This window comes from Diospyros lotus, chromosome 1 (genome assembly GCF_014633365.1).
Source record: "Diospyros lotus cultivar Yz01 chromosome 1, ASM1463336v1, whole genome shotgun sequence".
Classification (NCBI taxonomy): domain Eukaryota; kingdom Viridiplantae; phylum Streptophyta; class Magnoliopsida; order Ericales; family Ebenaceae; genus Diospyros; species Diospyros lotus.
In genome coordinates, this window is record NC_068338.1 from 41,356,294 (window position 1) to 41,378,875 (window position 22,582).

General features: G+C 35.7%; 3 protein-coding genes across 3 annotated transcripts; all 3 read right to left on the reverse strand.

Moving 5' to 3' along the window:
* Window positions 1-1,393: 1,393 nt before the first annotated feature.
* Window positions 1,394-10,480, reverse strand: LOC127812965 (DNA-directed RNA polymerases II, IV and V subunit 3-like). Its single transcript, XM_052353589.1, has 3 exons — window positions 9,958-10,480; window positions 6,035-6,272; window positions 1,394-1,842 (listed from the first exon to the last, which is right to left on the reverse strand). The coding sequence occupies exons 1-3, from the start codon at window positions 10,404-10,406 to the stop codon at window positions 1,570-1,572; spliced, it is 960 nt and encodes a 319-aa protein (XP_052209549.1). The 5' UTR covers window positions 10,407-10,480; the 3' UTR covers window positions 1,394-1,569.
* A 1,401-nt stretch (window positions 10,481-11,881) lies between these two features.
* On the reverse strand, window positions 11,882-14,085 carry LOC127809763 (ADP-ribosylation factor 1). Its single transcript, XM_052348819.1, has 7 exons — window positions 13,817-14,085; window positions 13,507-13,717; window positions 13,310-13,380; window positions 12,947-13,066; window positions 12,717-12,835; window positions 12,478-12,636; window positions 11,882-12,339 (listed from the first exon to the last, which is right to left on the reverse strand). The coding sequence occupies exons 2-6, from the start codon at window positions 13,652-13,654 to the stop codon at window positions 12,504-12,506; spliced, it is 591 nt and encodes a 196-aa protein (XP_052204779.1). The 5' UTR covers window positions 13,655-13,717; window positions 13,817-14,085; the 3' UTR covers window positions 11,882-12,339; window positions 12,478-12,503.
* A 148-nt stretch (window positions 14,086-14,233) lies between these two features.
* Window positions 14,234-19,987, reverse strand: LOC127809758 (D-3-phosphoglycerate dehydrogenase 3, chloroplastic-like). The gene is made up of 5 exons (XM_052348805.1): window positions 19,411-19,987; window positions 16,143-16,519; window positions 15,959-16,069; window positions 15,774-15,869; window positions 14,234-15,117 (listed from the first exon to the last, which is right to left on the reverse strand). The coding sequence occupies exons 1-5, from the start codon at window positions 19,952-19,954 to the stop codon at window positions 14,446-14,448; spliced, it is 1,800 nt and encodes a 599-aa protein (XP_052204765.1). The 5' UTR covers window positions 19,955-19,987; the 3' UTR covers window positions 14,234-14,445.
* Window positions 19,988-22,582: the final 2,595 nt, after the last annotated feature.

The following is a 22,582-nucleotide window of genomic DNA, read 5'->3' on the forward strand; positions in this document are numbered from 1 at the left end:
GATGAATGTTGGGAAATATCATTGTAACATAAATCTAATCAAATAGGAAAAAAAACAAGATAAAAAAATATTTTCCCCGCATCGGACAAATGATCATGATCTTAAATTTGATAACGAGTAACTGTAATTGTGAAAATCAGAATAAGGACACTATGATCTTTTTTGTTTGGTTAGCTGTCTGTTTCGGCTACTTATCTTGGCAATTGTATCACCGTGCTTTGGTAAATGGGTCCATGATTTCGATTTTTACAAGACATATTCATAGAAGGGTACATACCAAATTTTAGGGTGTATTTAATAGTTGAAAAGAAAAATATTTTTTAATTTACATGAATAACAAAAATCATCTCCAGATGAAATTTTTCATAAAAAGAGCCAAAAACATATTTTAATGATTATACCATAGAGTCCAATCACAACAATCTTTTGTAAAAATTTTACTTTTATAATCCAACTTTAATTTATTCTCTTCATTGGATATGCATTCCAACGATGTTAAGAGACGAGAATTGCAAAAAGAAGGGAAACATGCTCTGAACAACGTAAAGAAAGCTGTTTAAACAGAGGTCAATGAAATGATGAACTTGTTCTTCCAAGAGACTCTAAAGAGTGATGAAATGTACCTTTTGTTAAGTCGAGCCTCTGCATCAAAATCATAATCTTTTGAAGAGTAGCAATTTCAAGATCAAGTAACCAAGATGTTACTGCAAGAAAGCATGACTCAATTTATGGCCTACAAATCTGAAATATGATAGCAAGATAACTCGGGCAGACACACAACATGAAGTTCAATTCTACAACTCACCAATGAAGCAACTGTACCATTTCAGTGTCAAAACAAAAGTTCAATGAAGTAAGATAGCAAGGGGATTTCCTAGGCATGTTTGGTTGAACTTTTGTTTTGACACTGAAATGGTACAGTTGCTTCATTGGTGAGTTGTAGAATTGAAGTAAGATAGCAAGGGGATTTCCTAGGCATGTTTGGTTATACTGTCCAACTATTTTTTAATTTCGTAACCAAATAAATCCAAGGGAGAAGTTCAATGAACTGATTTAGCAAATTGATATCGAAGAACTGATCTCAAAGTAATCTAATTTTAGAAAACAAAGAAATAAATATGTTTTGACTAGCTAGTTCTAAAAGTTTTGTCATCTCATGAAAAGAAAGGTCTTCGAAGTAATCAAATTTTTGGTCTGGAAACAGTGAAAGGATAGAAAACAAGATCAGAGAAACAATCGCCAAACAGGCCATCAGTGTAACAAAATGTAAGTTACTAAGGTGTAAAACCTGGTAAAAAGAGAGTACTATTTATTCAAGAAACGCATCAAATCAACCAGGAGGTGATATACCATCGAAGGCAGCAGAAGAAGTTTAAACAGAAAGAGCAGGAGATAAACTAACGGTATAATGCCCTTCTTGCATATTTCACAAATGATGCATGTTTGAGTTGGACGAGAACAAAAAACAAAAACAGAAGGTTTTAGTTGTTACCCAAAGTTTCAAGACATAAATACAAATACTAAAATTCATGGAAATGAACCAAGGAATCCAGCGGTATTACAAAGAGATCACCCTCCTCGCATATGTGCACCCAACTCGCCAAATTGGTCGTCAGCTTCCACAGTATCCTCTGAAAGGCGAACAGCATCGAGCTTTTGTTTAAGAACATCTATTGCATTGAGCACCAACTGAGAAGCTTTGATCGCCCCAGTAGATTCCACTGTGAATATAAAACTATCTTCTTTGGCATTGATCTCAACAAGACCTGGCTTTCCCATGGCATCTGCTTTCTTAATCACTTCATCATCGTATGTGTATGCCTCAGGATCAACTACTACAACCTAGGACAAAAAGGAAAAGAAAGCAATAATTTGCTTGAGATGACCTAAAATGATGGGGTGCAGAGAAGGATGGGATTACATCAATGGAGATCTATTGTTCGCCTGTGAAATATGCTGAAAAATAACAATCAGAACAAAATAATAGAGCAACTAAAATGGGTCAATTTGGCGAACCTATTACAAATCTACAGAACATCTGCTGACCAGAGGCCTTTTAGGGAACACAAGGAGTACTGAGAACTAAAACCATCACTTCATGAAAGGCTTTTGCTCTTGATGAGGAGACATGAGGATGGGTATTATTCAATGTACAGCTGGCAGCTCTAATACTCCATTTTTAATCAATAATCCAAAGCAGAAGAGCCAGTAACTCATTGACTTCCTACCAAGTATGGAATCAACAAGAGCGACAGGAAGACAAATTTTTAGAACTGATACATCAATTAAGCCAGGAGTAATGGTGACCTCTAAGTTGAGCCATGATATATCAAGTTACATCATAAAACCTAGGCAAAAACTCTAGATTACCCATGCAAAGCTTCAGCAAATACATACTCCAAGCGATCTTTAAAATGTGAGTACTACATAAACCAAGCTAGTAATGAAGTTCTACCAACTTTAACCAAATAGAACAAATTAATATGAAAAGACAAGGTTGAATACATGAAACTAATAGGTAGAAACTCAAAACAAATGAAGGGCTAAGTTACTTAGCCAAGCAAAAATTTCCTTCTCTTTTGTTCCTTCTCTACCAATTACAAAATAGGACAAAACACCTTCCAAACCACTTATAGAAAACTCTCTTTACTTCCTTTCTCTTTCTTTGTGCTGTGTGAGAGAGAGAGAACAAGCAGGAATATCCCAGCAATTTTGGATGCGTGAAATGTATATTTCAAGCATGAGGTGTATAGAATAGTAGAAAAAGTAATATTTCCAAGCAGGAGGCAGAAAAGTGATCCAACATGAGGTTCAATGTCAAAATATAAGATTGAAGTGGGAGTTGCATTCTCCAGCCTCCTGATGACCAAAATTTATTTAGGTTAGTTACTTATTTAGATGCCAATTAAGACCCTACACTAACAATGCCATGTTTGGCAATCTTCCCATGTGTTAGACCAGAAAGTGCTATGGCACACACCAAGAGGGGGGGTGAATTGGTTATTTTAAAAACTTGATTTAAAACTTTGAAATCCTTTTGATTGAAAATAAAAATTCAATGCAAGTGAGGATAATGAAAAGCTAGCAATGATAAACAAATCAAAAAACATAAGCAAGAGAGAACACAAAGATTTATAGTGGTTCGGCTTAACCCAAGCCTAATCCACTACCTTACCTCCTCACTAAGGATTTTTCAAACCATCCACTATCAACCCCCTACTCAACCCGAGTAGGTCCTCTAGTCCGAGACTAGGAATTACAACCTCCCACTCAAATGGGCCCTCTAGCTACACAAGCTAGGAAAAGAACAACGATACAAATGAAAGAGATAAGCTAAGAGTTAACACTCTTAGTTACAAGTTCTCTCACAATGAAAACAAGGCTCAATAATAAATTTACAATGATAGAACAACAAAGCCTTGGAGAGAAAATACAACAGTGAAGGCGCAAATATTATAAGCTCGAGTAAAAATGATTTGAACTCTTTAGTTTAACTCGTTCCCATCCATTAGGAATCGAGCAACTATATAATCACTTTTAGTGAAAGAAAATGGAATGGAAATTCACTTCCTTCTAAATAAAGACACTAGGAAATTTCTTATAACTTGTCATAGATCACTAGTGTTCTTTTTAGCTATTTTGCCTCCAAGATGGGATTTCTTAGGATTGGATTGAAATCTAGCATATAGGCAAACACTAAACACAATGTTCATCCTATTAGCTATAAAATATAGCAATTGTCCAATCATATTTCTATATAGCTCATTTTCCACCATTTGGCATTTCCCATAATTGTTTAGGCTTGATGTACTATTCTTTTGAGATGCAACTTTTCAAAAATATTAAATTTCTTAAGAATATGTAATTTTTTGCTTAGACATAAGGATCCCTTCATCTTCTTTATACTATACTTATCTCAAGTTCCCTTTGCATTAGATTGGCAACTTTGATTCCATAGGGATTTATTTGAGGATTTGAAAAAAAAATGTTATCTACATAGATTACTTGTAGATTCATAAAATGTCCTTGCTATGAGGCTTAGAGTAATGTTATATCTATTTGACCTCTTTTAGATTCTTCCTCTATAATAAACTTGTTAGGACTTTCATATCATGACTTGGGATCTTGCTTTAAACAATATAGAGCCTTGGAGAGTTTGAGCACATAATTCTCATATTGAGGATTCTTAAGATTGGGAGTTTGTTCCGCATACACTTCCTCATTTATAACCACTTAAAGACACTCTTGACATTCTCTTGATGAGCTTAAAGGTTTTGTGGCATGCTAATGCCAACAACATTCTTATGGATTCTAGACTTGCTACGGGAGCCTAGGTTTCATCATGATCTTTTCATTTTTCTTGACTATACCCTTAAGCTACTAATCTAGCTTTATTTCTCTTTTATCCATTTTGATTCTAAACAATCATTTGGTTCATATGGTTGGGTGATCTTTAGGTCTTGGAACCAATCACATACACCACTTCTTTCAAATTTATTTAACCCTTCTTGCATAGCCATAAACCAATTTTCATCCATTAAAGCTTTCTTAATATTTTTGGGTTCAATTTGAGAAAGGACAAGCTACATATTTTCTCTCTTGAAAATGATGATTCTCTCTTTTAATGAGCTACATTTTCTTCATTAAGCATTTAAACATAATATCATTTGATAGATTTGATTCTTTTGATCTAAATGAGAAATTTTTCAAATCTTTATCCTAATTCTTTATCACCACCTTCCTTGGGTTTTGGAACTTCAACCCTCACATAATTAACTATAACTAGAATAGATTCTTCTACTGTTAGAGTCCTATTATTAAATACTCTATATGCTTTACTTTGAGTAGAATATCTTAAGAAAATTCTTTCATCAAATCTTTTCTAAAGAGTTTTTACCACTATTAAGGATAAAACATGTACTGCCAAAAACATGAAAATATGGAATATTTGGTTTATAACTCATAGGGGTTTTCTTTAAGATAGGCTTTATAAAAATCATATTCAACATGTAGCATGAGGTGTTAATGGCTTAGACTAAAAAGGAATTTTGTCACATAGCACAATTCTAGCCATTTACTGTAAAGATCTATCTTTCTTTTCAACTGCCTCATTTTGTTCCAGCACTAGAAAAAAAAATTATGACCAATATTATTTTTCTTCACAATAGTGCTTGAATTGTTCATTTCAAAATATCCCCATGTTCACTTTCTAATTTTTGAAATACACATATTTTTATCTTTTGAAAACATTTCAAATGGGCTAAATGTTTCACTCTTAGATATAAGAAATATTATTAAGTGAACCTAGAGTAATCATTCATAATAACTAGCACATATTATTTTTCACCTAAGTTTAGAGTTCTCATAGGACCACAGATATATAAATGAAGTAAACTTAGAGGCCTAAGGGTTGAACCCTCATTTTTAAGCATAAACTTATTTATTTGCCTTTCATTCATGCACCACAAATGTGGTTTCTTTCATATTTGTTCTTAGGCAATCTCTTAACAAAATCACGTTGGATAGATAGTCAACGACATTCATGCTCACATGACCTAGTCTTTTATGACATAGCCAAGTTTTGAAGTCTTAAATGATAATACTTATTTGTTAGCCTTTCATGGATGCCTCAAATATTTTTCATATTTAGCTTTAGGCAATTTCTCAACAAGATCATGTTTGGATAGATTATATAAGCATATTCATATTTGCATGACTTAGTTCATTATGCCATAGATAAATAAATAGGAGATGAATGACACTAGGCATTTCTCTTATACTAGATGAGAATCAGTCTATACACAATTTCTATCCTATTTTCTATGATCTTCATTTCATTTGCTTTGTGACAAGATACGTTCCAATCCTCACAAGTGAAATTTCATGCCAAAACCAAATATAGCATATTTCTTACAACATTGTCTAGCTGGGGTGATTCAAGTGTCTAACACCAAACTATCTACCATGTCAAGTCATTAAATGTCTTGTTCTATATCATTTTACAAGACATGCAAATTGTGAAACTTCAACCAACCTGCTGAGTATTGGGATCAATATCAAACACTTTGGTAGGACTACTTTCAACCCAACTTCTTTTCTCCTCAAATGTTAAGCTTTCCATCAAATCTTCATTGACATGAATATCTGGTTCATACATGAAAGTAACAGTAGCTGCAGGGGACCATTTTGCATGGTCTTTGCCAATGCCTTTTCTGGCAATGGCTCTCAACTTCAGTTCTTGTCCACGACGTAGTTTCACTATTAGAATTCCCCTGGATACAAAAGAGATGAATAATCTTAAATTTCAGAAACTTAATACTGTTGTGAACCACATGAAAGGACACATCATATGCCCACAAACATAAAAGGAAAAGAAGCTCCAATGACAACTCAAATACATTAAATATCAATATTTATGTTCAATGTACAAATTTGCTGATCAATAAAACATGTGCAAAGTAAATGAAAACAAACATACAGAGAAACCCTATTACATTATGCTCTGGCTAATTATTTTGAAAAAATAGGAAGACATTGCAATTTTCAGCCTATACATAATTCAGTAAAGTACAACTTACACAAAGGGTAATACGGTTACTTGACTATAAGTCTTTTCAATTGCTGTTAACTGTAATATCAGTGGAACAATAGAAGCTGACTTCATTTCTTCAAATCTTCCTTTCAATTTTCTCTGCTGTTCAGCTGACAAAAGGGAAAATATTTCCTCTTTCAATATGAAAGAAAGAAAGCCATGTAGAGAAACCAAATTTTTTTGAGTTCAATTTATTTTTGTGGATTACCATTTTGTTGTATTGCTTTCTTTTTGGCTTCTTAAACAGTAAAACTAAATACAAAAAAATTATTTTCCCAAATTTTGGCTTTTCTGTCAAAATTACTGGAATACCAAACGTTGGGGCACACTACCTGAACAGAAACAACGATTGGACATTATACAAGATTTTTAATCAAGGAAAAGCAGTTGTATGATAGTCATAGTCAAAAGCATCCATATGACAATAGTTACAACATTACAAGAGCATCCTCACCCAAAGGTTTAATACAAACCCAAAATAGAAGGAATGGACAGAAAAATTTAGATTTAAAAAAAATTGAACACCATAAAGAAAATGAAAAAGGTGAGCCTTGGTAGAAACGATTAGGATATTCCTTTATGACCAAAAGGAAACGTTCAAGTTGTGTAAATAGTCTCTTTGCATAAAAAAACCAAGAGGAAGGTTGCATACAAAAACAATCATCCCCTAACCCTTGCAAGGCGTGCAGCCCATTGGATGCTCTTTTTTACCATAAGAAAAAATTGGATTAAATAGAAGTCTAGATATAGGCATAAAATGCAAGTAGGGAGACACATAAAACAAATAGCTACCAATTTTTTGATACATAAAATCATAGAACCTAAATTTGATGTGATGCAATTATATAATCTCAATGGAAATTGGATTACTTCCTCATGAGACAAGAGGATCGATTATGTTGTAGGGATTGTAAGGTGATACCGGGAGAATGTTTGACTACTCAACATAAACTTTTGGTACTTGATGTCTAAGTAAGAAATTGGAAAAGAAAAAATCACATAAAACAAAATCCAAGAATTAGGTGGTTGGATTTAAAAGAGGAGAAACAATTAATCTTCAAAGAAAAAATAAGGGATAGAAGGGAATGGAATGGAGAAGGACAAACAAACCAAATGTGAAGGGAAATTACTACTGCTCTGAGAAGCACGACAAATGTAGTCCTTGGAGAAACAAATGGTAGAACCCCAAATTTTAAGGAGTCTTGGTGGTGGAATGAAGAGGTACAATTGAAAATTAGAAATAAGAAAACTTGCTATAAGGTGGTTGTATATCAGTACAACAATGAAGAAAACCTAAAAAATTATAAAGAAGCGAAAAAGACAGCAAAAAGAACTGTTAGTGAAACAAGGTCAAAAAGCATATGAGAATTTATATAAACGACTTGATACAAAAGATAGAGAAAGGGATATATATAAATTAGCTAAAACAAGAGAAAGAAAAACAAGGGATCTAAACCAAGTGAAATGCATAAAAGATGAAAACCAAAATATATTAGTGAATGAGGGAGCGATTAAGGAGAAATGGAATGAGTATTTCACAAAATTATTCAATGATGGTGGGGACACAAGAGTTAGGTTAGGACATCTTAGTAACTGCGAAAGGAACATGAACTATATATTTTATCAACGCATAAGTTCAAAAGAAATAAGGCAAGCATTAAAAAATATGAAAAATCATAAGATGGTGGGACCAGATAATATACCAATAGAAGCATGGAAATGTATGGAAGAAGAGGGCATCTCCTGACTAATGAAATTATTTAACACGATCCTTAAATAAAAAAATATGCCAGATAAGTGGAGGAAGAGTATTTTGGTTCCTATATACAAGAACAAATGAGATGTTCAAAACTGTGAAAATTGCAGAGAAATTAAGTTAATGAACCATACCATGAAACTTTGGGAGAGAGTAATAGAGCAGAAGTTCAGAAAAGAAACAAACGTCTTGAAAAATCAGTTTAGTTTCATGCCTGGTAAGGTCAACAATGAAAGCTATATACCTATTGAAACGCCTAATGAAAAGATACCGAGATCATTAGAAGGACCTACATATGGTATTTATAAATCTAGAAAAGGCCTATGATAGGGTCCCTAGAGAAGTATTATGGAAGGTTTTAGAGAAGAAATGAGTCTAAATAACCTATATACAAACCCTTAAGGACATGTATCACAATGTAGAGACAAGAGTCAAAACATGCAGAAAGAATACCGTTTAAAATTACAATGGGACTGCATCAAGATTTTGCATTAAGTCCATACTTATTTGCTTTAGTAATGGATGAACTCACTAAACACATTCAGACAGAGGTGCCAGAGTGTATGCTATTTGCAGATGACATAGTATTGGTGGATGAAATAAAAGAAGGAGTGAACACTAAGCTTGAGTTGTGGAGAAACAATTTAGAATTTAGGGGATTTAAATTAAGTAGAAAGAAAACAGAATATATGAAATGTAAATTTAGTAAGAATGGAAGATGTTATAATAAAATTGGAAAATCTAATCATACAAAGAAAATACCATTTTCGATATTTGAGATCGGTGATTCAAAAAGATGAAAAAATTCACGAGGGATGCATAGAATTAAGGCAGGTTGGCTAAAATGGAGAAATGCATCAGGATTGTTATGTGATGGTAAAATCTCATTAAAACTAGAAGAAAAATTCTATAGGACAGCTATAAGACCAGTTTTGTTGTATGGCTCAGAATGTTGGGCAGTCAAGTACCAGCATGAGCAAAAGACGAGTATAGCGGAGATGAAGATGCTAAGATAGATGTGCGGCCATACAAGAAAAGATAAAATTAGAAATGTGATCATTCGTAATAAGGTAGAAGTAGAAGTAGTGCCAATCGAAGAGAAGATGAGAAAAACTAGACTAAGATAGTTTGGTCATGTGAGAAGAAGACCAAGAAACACTCATGCGATGAGAGTTGATAAAATGAAATAATTAGTTAAAAAAAAAAAGGTAGAGGCAGACCCAAAAAGACTTTGGGAAAGATATTAAAGTTTGATATGAAATGTATGGGACTAAATGAAGATATGACAAAAGACAGAAATAAATGAAAGTCTAGATTTCATGTAGCCCACACCACGTAGTGAGATAAAGGTTGGATATGTTATTTTGTTGTTTTAGTAGAAATTAAATAATCTCAATTTCTGATAAATGCAGAAATAAGTTGAACAAAAACTATAGTAAAATGAAAGTATTTTGTAGCATTATAGCTTTGAAAATAAAGCAATTCAACAGAGCAATAAGAACATTATCACAAGATTCTTCAACCTAAGACACATTTCTAACATGAAACATAAAATATTGAATGGCACGACACACGCGCGCGCACGCAGAGAGAGAGGGGGGGGAGGGACCTCTGTTCGGGATTGTCGTAGCCAGAGCCGGTATCCGATAAGTCGACAGGGACAACAGCAGGGTCGGAGCTCATCAGGTCCTTGCTCGTGACATCTAGGGTTCGGTCGTCGCGGCACTTGGCGCTCAAGTGGAACTCGACGGAGCAGAACCCGCACTGGCCGTCGCCGTCGCAGGCGTCGCAGTCCCTGGAGAAGCGCATCGCCATGGCGCCCTCGCTGGTGAGGGGAATGAGGCCGAGACGGTGGGCGATGAACTCGTCGTTGAGGACGGAGGAGTTGACCTCGATCTCAACGAGGTCGATGGCGACGGTGGGAACCTCGGCGATCATGACTCGGCGGAGGGCGTTGGCCATACTGGCGTCGGTGTCCCGAAGCTCGAACTTGCAGTAGTCGTCTTTGATCTCTCGGATCTTCACCTTGGGAAATCGCTGGTAGGACGCGCCCTCCATCTTCGTCCCCTTTCTCTCCGCCTGCGACCGATTTCGTTTGCTCCCACTCAAACCTAAAACCCTTCCTTTACCCACACCAAAAATACTCTGGTGGCCTTTTTTATTTTTATTTAATTAATTAATAATTTACCCAAATATAAAATTGTTAGGTAAATAAAATCATATATTAACTCACCTATATACTGAGAAAAGATAAGTATTTTTCTTCTTTACCGTAAATTAGCATTTTGGGCCTTCTCACGATTTTTTTGCAATCTCTTTCCCTTACGCATGATAAAATAATTGAAATCTTAATTATGTCACAAATTTTTATCTAACTATTTATATACTATATACTAAACTTTTTCTACCTACAAAAAATTCACAATATTGTGACATGGCAACCATTTAACTCTTCTCCCACCTAAAAACTATGTTGATATTTATATTTACTCAAGAAGCAGATATAGCATGAGAAAGATGACGACACAAACATAACAAGTGAAAACTGTTTGTTTTTGTTATGCCAAGGAGATGGATCAATACATATTATCAATAATAATGAATGAATGATGGTATTGTAATCTTTTTGCAGTTTAAATGATTTTACGGTCTTTTTAGTATAAATCTCAAAATCACAATCTCTTGAGGTCTAGCAATTTCAAGCTTAAATATGATGGGGGTGATTCCGTGTAGATACAAAGTCCCAATGCTGGAACACACTAATGAAGCCACAGTACCTTTTCAGTGTGTCAATGGAAGGAAGTTAATGAAATATGATAGCAAGATAATTTCCAGGCAGAGGCAGGTCTGGTAATAGTGTCCAGCCATTTTCTAGTTTGGTAACCAAAGAAACTCCAAGGAAAAGAGTTCAATGAATTGATTCTACAAATTGTTTCTGAATTACTGATCACAGAATAACCCAATAGTAGAAAACAAAGAAATATGCATGGAGAACAAGGCCAACTTGACCTTCAAAACAAGTATTTGATTTTGGTCAATTTGGTCCATAAATATTTCTTTTTTTTAACTTAAATTTGTTCCTGTACTTACATGTATATATTCAATTTCTAAATTACATGAATTATCTGCTGCCAGCTGAGAGAAAAGGAAAATATTTTCCATTTCGACAGTGTAGAGGAAAGGTCATATTTCTCTTTATCTTCCTTTAGGCCAAGATTTTGTTGATATTTTCTTTTAAGATGAAAAATAATTTCCAGAATGCAATAAAAGTATTTTAGAATTTTAGCAAAAATTTCTGTTGACATCTCTTTTGAAATAAGAAGACTATCTTTTTATATCTTTCTTAAAATAAAAAAATAAAATAAATTTAAACAAACAACATATCTCTCATTAGCTTAAAATTCCTATTGATATTTTTTTTTTAAATAAGAAAATTATCTTTCTCTTGATATATTTCGTATAATTCCTATTGATATTTAGTGTATTTATAAAAATTTCTTGTTACTAGAAAATGTTCAATTTGAATCATAACTAACAGTCGCTCCATTTCTTTACCTTTATGTCATAAAAACATAAAATTTATCTTTGTCATTATATCTTTCTAAATGGGTGATTTCATACAAATAGAGATCATGTATTAGTTTCTTATATCATAATCTTCATTTGATTTGGGTTGATAGGTACATGCAAAAAATTTTAACACACAAGTAGTTTAATCATTGTGGATCCTCTTTTAGTTAGAGCTACCATAAATTATGCAAAACAAAATGCACAATGTTGGGAGATTTATATTCTTCATAAGTTAAGCCACCTAAGATAATCTCATAGCAAACGGCTAGACAAGTCTCAAATGGCAAAGCAAGGCTGCTCCAGATTCAAACTTGAGACCTCCCGGGCATCCTAATGCACCTATGCCGTGAACTACCACCACCTTAAGTAGAGTTGGAGATGGAACGGGACGACTAATCACCAAGAAGATACAATTTCTCTTCTGCAGAAAAAGGGAGGAAAATAAAGAGATGAACTAACATGCAATAACATTTGACTGATTTAGGACGCTAAATATTATTATTATTATTTTTTTTTTTTTGCTGACATGGTGTTTCGAAGTCATAAAATAATTTCTCACCACGACGAATGGGCTAAAAATATCAGTCAGCTGGTGAGACTAGATCCAACTTCTTTAGTCAGGCTGCTCATTGCTGTCTTGCTGGGAATGTTGCTGGATAACCAATCGAGACCCTCGTAAAGACCTCGGCCGGAGGTTGCAGAAATTCCCTGGATGTACCTATATGAACACAGTTGTTGTTCATGGCAAGCAGCAAAATTTAGAATGCATGAGAATGAGAAGGATGCTGTGATCCTCACCATCGATGCCGGCGAAGTAAATGCAGGCCGAGTTTGTCAGCAACCTCGGAAGCAAACATGGCATGCGGAAGGTCTTGCTTGTTGGCAAAAACAAGCAAGCAAGCATCCTTTAGTTCATCCTGCAACAAAAGGTGAAAATGGAAGCTTGATCTCTATTCATGAGAAAGAAAACTCAGATGAGAGCACTTATGCCTTCAATTAATTTGTCCCACATTTATGACATCACAAACCTCACTCAGAATCTGATGCAGCTCCCTTCGGGCTTCTGAGATTCTTCCTCTGTCATTGCTGTCGACCACAAAAATGATCCCCTGGGTATTTCTGAAGTAATGTCGCCACAAAGACCGAATCTATCTAGCAATTGTTGGCACAATTAATTAGTTGATGTTCAGAGTACACAGGCTATATAGATCAAGCCACTGGATTGATTTTCAGTTTTTAGATATCCAACACAAGCATAATAGAAGTCTTTTAGCAGGTGTCTCACTTCATATTCAACTCATTTTTCCCACATCAAGTCTCCATAATCGCCATTACCTTGACTAAAAATGAAAGAACAGAACAAGTAAAGAAATTCCTTGAGAACTTTTTACCTTGGCTTGCCCTCCTACATCCCACACGGTGAAGCTGATGTTTCTGTATGCTAGTGCTTCGACATTAAAACCTGAAGGCAACTTTGTTCGTCAACTTACTAAATTGAAATTAATTAGATGCACCCAAAGTGTTATTGAAACATATACTAGTGTCATGTTGAGAAATTAAACTCTTTGTTGCAGTTGCAGAGAGATACCAATTGTGGGTACGGTTGTAAGGACATCCCCCAGCTTCAACTTGTACAAAATGGTTGTCTTTCCCGAAGCATCGAGACCCAGCATCAGAATTTTGACATCGCGCTTTCCAAGAAACTGTTTAGCAAGCCTTGACATTGCCGCCCCCATGCCAAGTGCACTTCGACCGAAGAAATGGTCGACAGAGTTGAAAGAAGTTTCAACTGCAGGAAACTGGAGAAGCAGATATATAGCAAGAGAGATGTGTTCTGTTCCAAGTAATCAGCCGGTATGAATGATGCTTGAAAAGGCAGAAGAGAATGAGATTCTTACCGGAAGAAGAGACCAAAAAAAGTGAGAAATGTTCTCCTTTACTTGCAATGATGATTTTTGTTATGCAAAGAGATGGATCAATGCATATTATTATTATTATCATCATCATCATCATCATCATCATCATCAATGAATGATATCGAAACCCAAGATCAAGTAATATATGAATGCCATTAGTTAATATATTCACTTCCGTGGAGAATAATAGACTTTTCCTTCGCGTCCTCTATACAATGCAATAATGGGTAAATTTCATAAACCTGGGTGGTCGACAATTTCAGTGGCAAATATGGAGGGAATATTTTGATTGATCTTGGAACCCATTTTGTAGTAAAAGCATGTAAAGCCATGTCTCCTGATTAGTAAAAGCCACATGTACACTCTATAGAACCAACAGGTAGCTAAAAGAAGGCGAGAAGGAAGAAATCACGTAACCTGCTGATTTTTTTTTTCTTATTCTTTTATTGGTTCAGGATACGATAAATGTTCCAAAATCCACAAGAAACCCTCATAATTGCACAGCCGAATCGTTTCTGCCTCACCTTTAAGCTACTACATGACACATAGATGGGTCCTCAAAATTGGCACAAACGAAATACGTAGGTAGTATGGTGGATAAGTTGAACAGGCTACAACTTGAGGAAAACAAATTCTTCCACAGCTGGAATGTCCCCGATCCTCTTTAACGCCTCTTTGCTAGGCTGTTCATCCACTCCAATGGCCATAACCGCTTGCTTCCGCGGAGCAATTCTCCCGACACTCATAAAACTCACATTGACATTCTCCTCTCCCAAAATGCTTCCCACCTTCCCAATCATACCAGGCTGGTCAACCTGTCGGCAGAGAATAAGGCTACCTTCCAAGCTCACGTCAACATCAAAATATCCAACCTTTGTCAAATGTGGAGTGGCATCTTTCACCCGTCCCTCTACTTTGATCTCCCCAATTTCTGACATTGCACTGGCAAATCTTGACTCTACGTTTGCAATCTGAACCTGGATGAACTCAAGGGGACTTTCTGGTGAACCGTCTAGTATGATCCGTTCTTCAGCAATCCGAATACCTCTCTGTTTAGCAGTGAAATCTGCATTCACCAAGTTTACAAAAACGCTGGATATAGGCTCAATCAGGCCCTTAGTGATCATGGCTCGAAGCAGTCTTGTGTCAAGGTCATCAGGACCCCTGGCAGAAGCATACGTCACTTTTACAGATTTAACACCACTCCCACCTGCTATTAATTGGACAGCTAGTCGACCAAGCTTCTCAGCAAGTTCAACAAACGGTTTCAGCTCTGCTAACACCTGCAGTATTGAAGAAAGAATGTGGTTAAATTTTGACATCTTTTATTTTTTCTGGGTAAGAGGCCAAAAGAAAAAAGACCCTAAGAAGGTAGCTTGTAAACTGTTAAGATCAAGGGCTCTTTATTCAATAAGATCAGTAAAATTTGGTCATCTGCACTCATCAGACACACACAAGTGCTCTTAGCCACAAACACAAATGCAGATAGGTTAAACAGTAAGCTATCAGTGAGTCAAAGGTTAAAGTTAATCTCCACAATTATCCAGATGAGAAAATTGTCTAAATGCAACAATCATAAAAATAACAGATTCTTAAAAGAAGAGCAAGAAATGTACAAAATACACACTGCTCAGAAAATATACTTCAATTCAATGCCTATGTTTGGATACTTATCAATCAAAGGAAAAGACCCAGAAGGAAAAAGAAATGCAAGAAGGTTAATATTTGTTGAAACTTTTGTTTTCCTGGATCCTTAAATAATAACTATTTATATATGTTCTGATTTCCATCCCACTTTCCTCTCCATTCACCAATCCAAGATCCAAAAATTGTGTTAAACAAGGGGAAAGTTATGAACAGCATGCAGCTCAGAAGATAACATGGCCTTGACAATACCAAGAAAAAAGTTGTTAAGAAATGCAGACATCCAAAGTGATACCTCAGCAGGAACCATTGGTGCATTCACTGCAGTAGCAGCAAGTTCCCCTTTCAAGGCTCCAACAACAGCTTCAGCAATTTCAATTGCCACCCCTTCCTATAAAGCAAACAAGACATTATTTAATGACACCGTAGAAGAAAACTATATAGGCCTGTGCAGATGGCAAGTCTTATCATAAAACAGACCTGAGCTTCCATAGTACTGGCACCAAGATGTGGAGTCGCAGTAACTTGTTCATGTAGTACCAATTTGCTATCTTTTGGCGGTGGCTCTACAGTGAAAACATCAAGTGCAGCCTGCAGGATAAGGACATGTTATCCAGGTTCAATAAACAGATTGCTTGAGATTCAAAAATGTAAAAGCAAGAACCTGAGCAACAATGCCAGCATCGAGTGCCTTCACCAAAGCTTCTTCATCAATTACTCCCCCCCGAGCAACATTGACAATTCTAACTCCTTTCTTCATCTTTGCAAAAGTCTCATCATTGAGAATCTTTGATGTAGCAGGAGTGAGAGGCATGTGAAGTGAGATGAAGTCAGCAGTTTCTATAGCTTCATCAAAGCTAACAAGCTCTACACCTATAGCTCGGGCACGGTCTGCTGGAGCATACGGATCATGAGCAATCACATGCATACCAAGCCCCTTGGCGCGCCTGGCAACTTCTGATCCTACCTTGCCAAAACCCATCACAGCAAGTGTTTTTCCAACAAGCGACACCCCTACATATTTGTTCCGTTGCCACTTCCCTGAAGTGACCAAAATATGACAGATTAACTGGTTTCACTTCTCAATTTTACTTGAATCCAATATCCACATAATGATTAGAGTTAACCTCTAGCATGTACAGTAGAGCATGATCTTTACTTCCAATGTGAATTTAAAGCCACTGTAGCATCAATAATCCACAGAAACATTATTAAGAATACCATTAGGCCAGATTAAATAATATTTGAACTGTTTGGAACCAAATGCTGGTTGCCTGAGGCCTGAACTGATGTCAGTCAGTAGGAGCAAAGAGGCATTTTATAAGGGTATGTTCCTCAATGATGATACTGGTTGCAGGTGGTGGTTGGCAGTTTTGAAGGAGGTAAATCCATTGTTGCTATTGGTGTTACAGATGGTGGATGCAGTCGCAAAACTGTTGAGCACAGGATGTACTTTATGTACATTAAAGAAACCATCCCTCAGCACTAAAGATGAAAAATAATGAATAAATGGATAGACGCCAAATTTATATGGAAAAATCTCCAATATTTAAGAGGATCAACCCTCGGGACAAATATATTATATAACTAATGGGTATAGAATCTCTTTAAAAAAAAGGTAAATAAATTCTCTCTCTGCAAGCAGGGCATGAAAAATCTACAACATACCAAGCCTTTATTTATCCCATAATGTGGGGTTGGCGGGTACAAAAATTCACACCCAAAAATATACTCAAAAACTTAAGAATACAGAAATATAACTACCATCTCACACACTACAAGAGGTATACGGAAAAATATGAAAAAGATTCTTTTATCAAGAGGGATTATGTTTGGATCAAGGTGCTTCATTCTCCCGTTTGAGCTTTCCATTTATAGGGAAAATTTGGTATTTCAAAAACCACAAGAAATCAGTTATGACGTATTTGCAGATTGCACAAAACAAAATTTGGACGCTGCTGACCAAAAACTGTCAGCATGTATCCCTTATGAAGAAATAAGGGATAATGGGTCCATTGCCATCAATGAACCGTCCCGCTTCTGAATATACTTTGTTTACTAATAGGGTAGTTAAATGGAAGAAATGTTAGATGGAATGAATTTCTAGCAAAATAAAAACAACAATCATAATATTTGAGATGGTGAAGCTTACTAGTGTTGAAAAAACCTCAAAAACAAATGGGTATTCAAGTTAAGATAGCAATGCAAACTTAGTAAAGCACAAGGTTCAATTTGTTGTTAAAGGTTTTGAATAAAAGAAAAAGTACTGAATTTGATAAAATCTTCAGGCAAGTTGTGAAAATGACTTCTACTGCATAGTTTTAAGAATGGTAGTAAGCATGGATTTAAGAAATTAGATATAAGAACTGCTTTCTCTATAGCGAGTTAACGAAAATTCTCAAACTTTTCCTCATTGGTAAATAAATATATTTAGAAACAGAGCACCTATTTTGCGGTATATGATGGGTCAAGCCCGTTGAATGGAGTGGTTGGCCTCATTATTGCATGTTCAAGTTACTGATATTTTTTTGTTAGCAGCCACCAAATTTATTTCATGCAATCCAGAAATCTGGAATTGCAAAATTTTCACAATTTTCTAACCACCAAATTTTCCTCAAAACATAGAGTTCAAAAGGGAGAGTGAAGCATGTCAATCTACAGAGAATTACTCTTGATGAAAGAGAATATTTCTATATTTTATATACCTCTGGTAGCATATGAAAGTTAGAATTTTTGTACCCGTTCAAGTTCTTGAATAGTCTTGAAAAAAAATTTGTACTCACCTTGTGGAGAAATTATTTGTTTTTTTTTTTTTGTAAGATTTTATGCCACTTATTTTTATGGAAAGTTTTTATTTGCCCCATGAATTTTTCTCTTAATTGTATAAGAGCTTTCGACATAAATTTGGTTTCTATCTATTTATTCATTTTTTCATGTAAATAAGGCTATAAACATGTTCTTTCATTTATACAAAATATACATCGCATCTATTAAGTGATGCCAGAGTGCTGTTTATAATTAGGTGGATTAAAATAGAGGAGTTGCATGGTGCAAATTAAAGGCCTAAACGTATACAAATTGGAGGTCATAGATGGAAGATATATATGTACAGCCTAGATGTATCTGATCCCAGTAAAGGGATTGACCCAAGTTAGAAAGCTAAGTGAGACAAGAAGTGAAAAGAAATGAAGAAAAAAACCAATGGCACTGGTCTTACAGTGGACATCATGGCATGTCTCACCATGTTGCCCAAAAGACTAATGGTTATAATTTTCAAAGCAAGTACTAAGCAGGGAGATCAACTGTTTCACCAAGAATTTTGGAACCACAATTTGTTTGATATTGGTGGCATAGCTAGGGGGTATAGTGGCAAAGCCAGTAGAACTGTAGAGATGGAAAAATCCATTGCTTTAACAAGTTCTCTTTCAAATCGGAATTTTTCAACACCATAACTAGAGATAACTACGTTAGCAAACAAATATTCAAATCAGTACGCGAATCTAAGAAAGTGTGCCTACGTAACAAGATATTATGTAATTCGATTCTTCAAATCACAATACCAGGCTTTCGCCATGTTAAATAAATCCTGTCGAATCTTTAAATAAATTAAATATAAAAGCAAAAAAAAAAAAAATCAGATCTGGCAAGTTTCTGTAACAGCCAGCACAATCAGAATCTAAACTACTACATCTTCAAGTTTTTCAAACCAAAAAACAAAAAGAAAATAAAAAGCATCACACTTGCACGCACGTGGACTAGATCTAACCGAGTATTGACTGAGACAGAAGGATAAAAGTTCGACCACACCACCAGTTCGAAGAAATGCATGACAGAAAGTATACACAGCCGCAAAAAATGTTCGTTTCTCACTAACGAGAAAAACAAATGCTAATAAAAAAGTAATACGAGCAGCGAGGTCAAAGGTAACTGACCGGCTTTAATAGATGCATCAGCCTGCGCAATGTTCCGAGCCATGGCAGCGAGAAGCGCGATGCCGTGCTCAGCTGCCGCAACGGTGTTTGCCGTCGGAGCATTAACCACAAGGCAACCGAACTCAGTGGCCGCCGCCAGATCCACGTTATCGATACCGACGCCAGCGCGTCCGACAACCTTGAGCCGGCCGGCCGACGCCTCGAACACATCTCGGGTAACCTTCGTGCCGCTGCGGACGATCAAGGCGTCGCATAGCGAGATCTTGGTGCAGAGCTCTTCGGGACTCAAGTTGTAGGAGCAATCGACGTTTGCAACTTCTTTCAGCAGCTTCAACCCCGCCTCGCCGAGCTTCTCGGCGATGAGGACCGTCGGCTTAGCGTCCATTGCCAGCACCACGAAGGACGGGCCGGCGCGTCTGCCGCGGCGGAGCGAGACGGAGACGCCGAAGGCGTCGGAGAGAGGGAGCTTACATGAAAGAGAGCATGGAGGCAACTTCCGGAGAGCAGGCGTGGAGAGAAAGCTCGTCGAAGCAGAAGCCGCCATTGCCAAATTTCTTTGGAATCTCTGCTCTCTCTCGCTGTATCCATGGCTATATATATTGCTCGGCTGCGCGAGGTAGGAAAGCTACTGTTTTACCCAATCTTGTCCGAAAACTGATAATTTTTTTGTTAATTTGAATTAATTTGGCTAATATTCTTCTAAATTAATTGTATCCCTGAAGTTACAACCACGCGCTTCTCTCTATTTTACATGACTTTCCCATAAAATCCAAAACAGATATTTTGTGTACCAAAGAAATGTCAAATATTCACAACAATGATCGGCATTGGAGAGTTAGTGGTGCGCTTAAAAATAAATTAAAATGTATACTATGTGTTTGCGTCAAATGAAAAGATTAACTAATTAGTCCAATAATGAAAAAAAAAAATTTGCATCAGCTTAAGAGATGCATGAACATGGTTAAGTGATAAGATGCCACACATTAACTTTCTTTATCACTATAAATTAATTAAACCATTTGGAAGCAAGATTATAGATAAACTTTTGGTGCGTCTTTGTAATGTGAATGATTTTTACTCGGCAATCGGCATATTCATTTAGTACACATTAACAAATTTAACAAATTACAAATGTAAATTATAACCATCACAGAAAAACAGTAGTAACACGTATTGTGTACATGTTTTCGATTTTCCTTGAACGGGAAGGGAAGCAACGGGTGGTAGGGTAGTTGGCTAGCTGGCTGTCGGCTGGTGCCGAGTGCGGTGAAAGTCCGAATAAGAGTGTGGAACCACTAAAGTACTCTATTTATTTTAGATTAGAAAAAAATGAAATAAAAGTAAATTGTTCACTATCACAATAATAAAATAATATGATATCACAATTATATAAAAAAAGAATTATGCGACTTGTCGAGAAGAAAAAGGTTTATCAGATTATTTTTAATTTATTTTGTTATCTTTTTTTTTTTTTTTCATTTTGATTCTCGTCCTTCTTCACGCACACTCTCTTTCTCACTATCTCTCCCATACTCTATCTCTCAAAGCCATCGTGCCCTACTACCGTTGCGAGCACCATCATCACCCTTCTACTGCCACGGGCAGCGTTAGTCATTTGTCACCCCTATGTCGCGAGCATCATCTGTTGTGCCCCTTCCCTTGTTGCTCGCATCGCCGTCGCCCCCTTACTACCATGAGCAACGTTAGTCATTTGTCACCCCCTATCGTGAGTATCGTTTGCCATGTCCCTCTTCTTGTCGCTTGTATTGTCGTCGCCCCCTTATCGCTACGAGCAGTGTTTGTTGTTCGCCCCCTACCAAATGCATCGTCCACACATGCCCTTCCTTCTGTCACTCGCATTGCCTCGTCCTATCGCCTTTACCATCGCCCACAGACCGTCGTCACCCCCCCCACACACACATCGCCTCCCTTACCAACTACTCGTAGCACCTCGCCCCCACCCACCGTCGCCCTCTCTTGCCTCTCTTATTGTCATCGCCCCCTAGTTACCTATTTTTCGACCTTTTCGCTTATTATCACCCTTATCTCGCTGACTGCACTACCGTAGTCTGTCCCATTAGTGAGTCGCACATACATTTATATTTATTTATTTATTTATATTTTTTTTGCTTTAATTTTTCTATTTGTTTTTTTTTTTAGTTGATTGATTTGATTATGAAAATGAAAAATAAAGAATGTGAATTATTTTGAGCTATAAAAGAATATTATTTTATTTTTTTTATTTGATTGTGTGAGGAATTTGGAGTTCAAGCTCATGGAATATCAAGTTTATATGATGTGGTTGGAGAATTAAATTAACCTGTCAGCGAATGTAGTTAGAAAAAGATTGAAGACAATGTTAAAGAAGACGAAAATGTCTAAATATTACTTTATTTATAATTATTTTAGTGCGTTTTAATTCTATTATTCTCAAATCAATGGTAGCTAATGGCGATTGTTAGTGCATTTTTTAGTGTTGGTCAAAAATTAAAAATTAAATTTATAAAAATTTAGTTATTAAATCTAATATATTTTTATGTATGTTAACTTATTTAATTTAATGTTTTTAATGATAAATTATAATCGTAAATCCCTCGAGTGTAGGTGTTATTGTTTTCACTCTTTTTAAATTTTCTGCTTACCCATAGACCGCATGGATCTGCTTTTGTGATTGTGCATTATTAGCACAAAGATTAGAATAATTTCCTTGGTTTGGGGGGTGAAATTGAGAAATGTCAAAATTAAATGAGCTTATGAAAACAAAACTGTTTTAAGCTTTTTAAACTAGAACAGTGAGATTGTAATTTTATCAAAATTTAGAGTGAACTTAAAAACACTCTATAAATTTCATAAATTGTAATTTATATTACATAATATAAAATTAATTATATTACATAAAATCTGATGAATGATAATTTTTTAAATGTATTACACAATATAAAATTAATTATATTATATAAATTTCACAATATAAAATTAATTGCATTAATTATATTTTTTCAAGAACTAAATTTACTATCAAATAACAAATTTTAATCAGAATTATAAAAACTATTAAAGTAAATAGAAAAAAAGCAACAACAAAGCAAATAGAAAAATTAAAGCAGAAAAAAAAAATATAAATATATATAAATGTATGTGCGACTTGCCGAGGGTGACCCAGTTGGGGAGG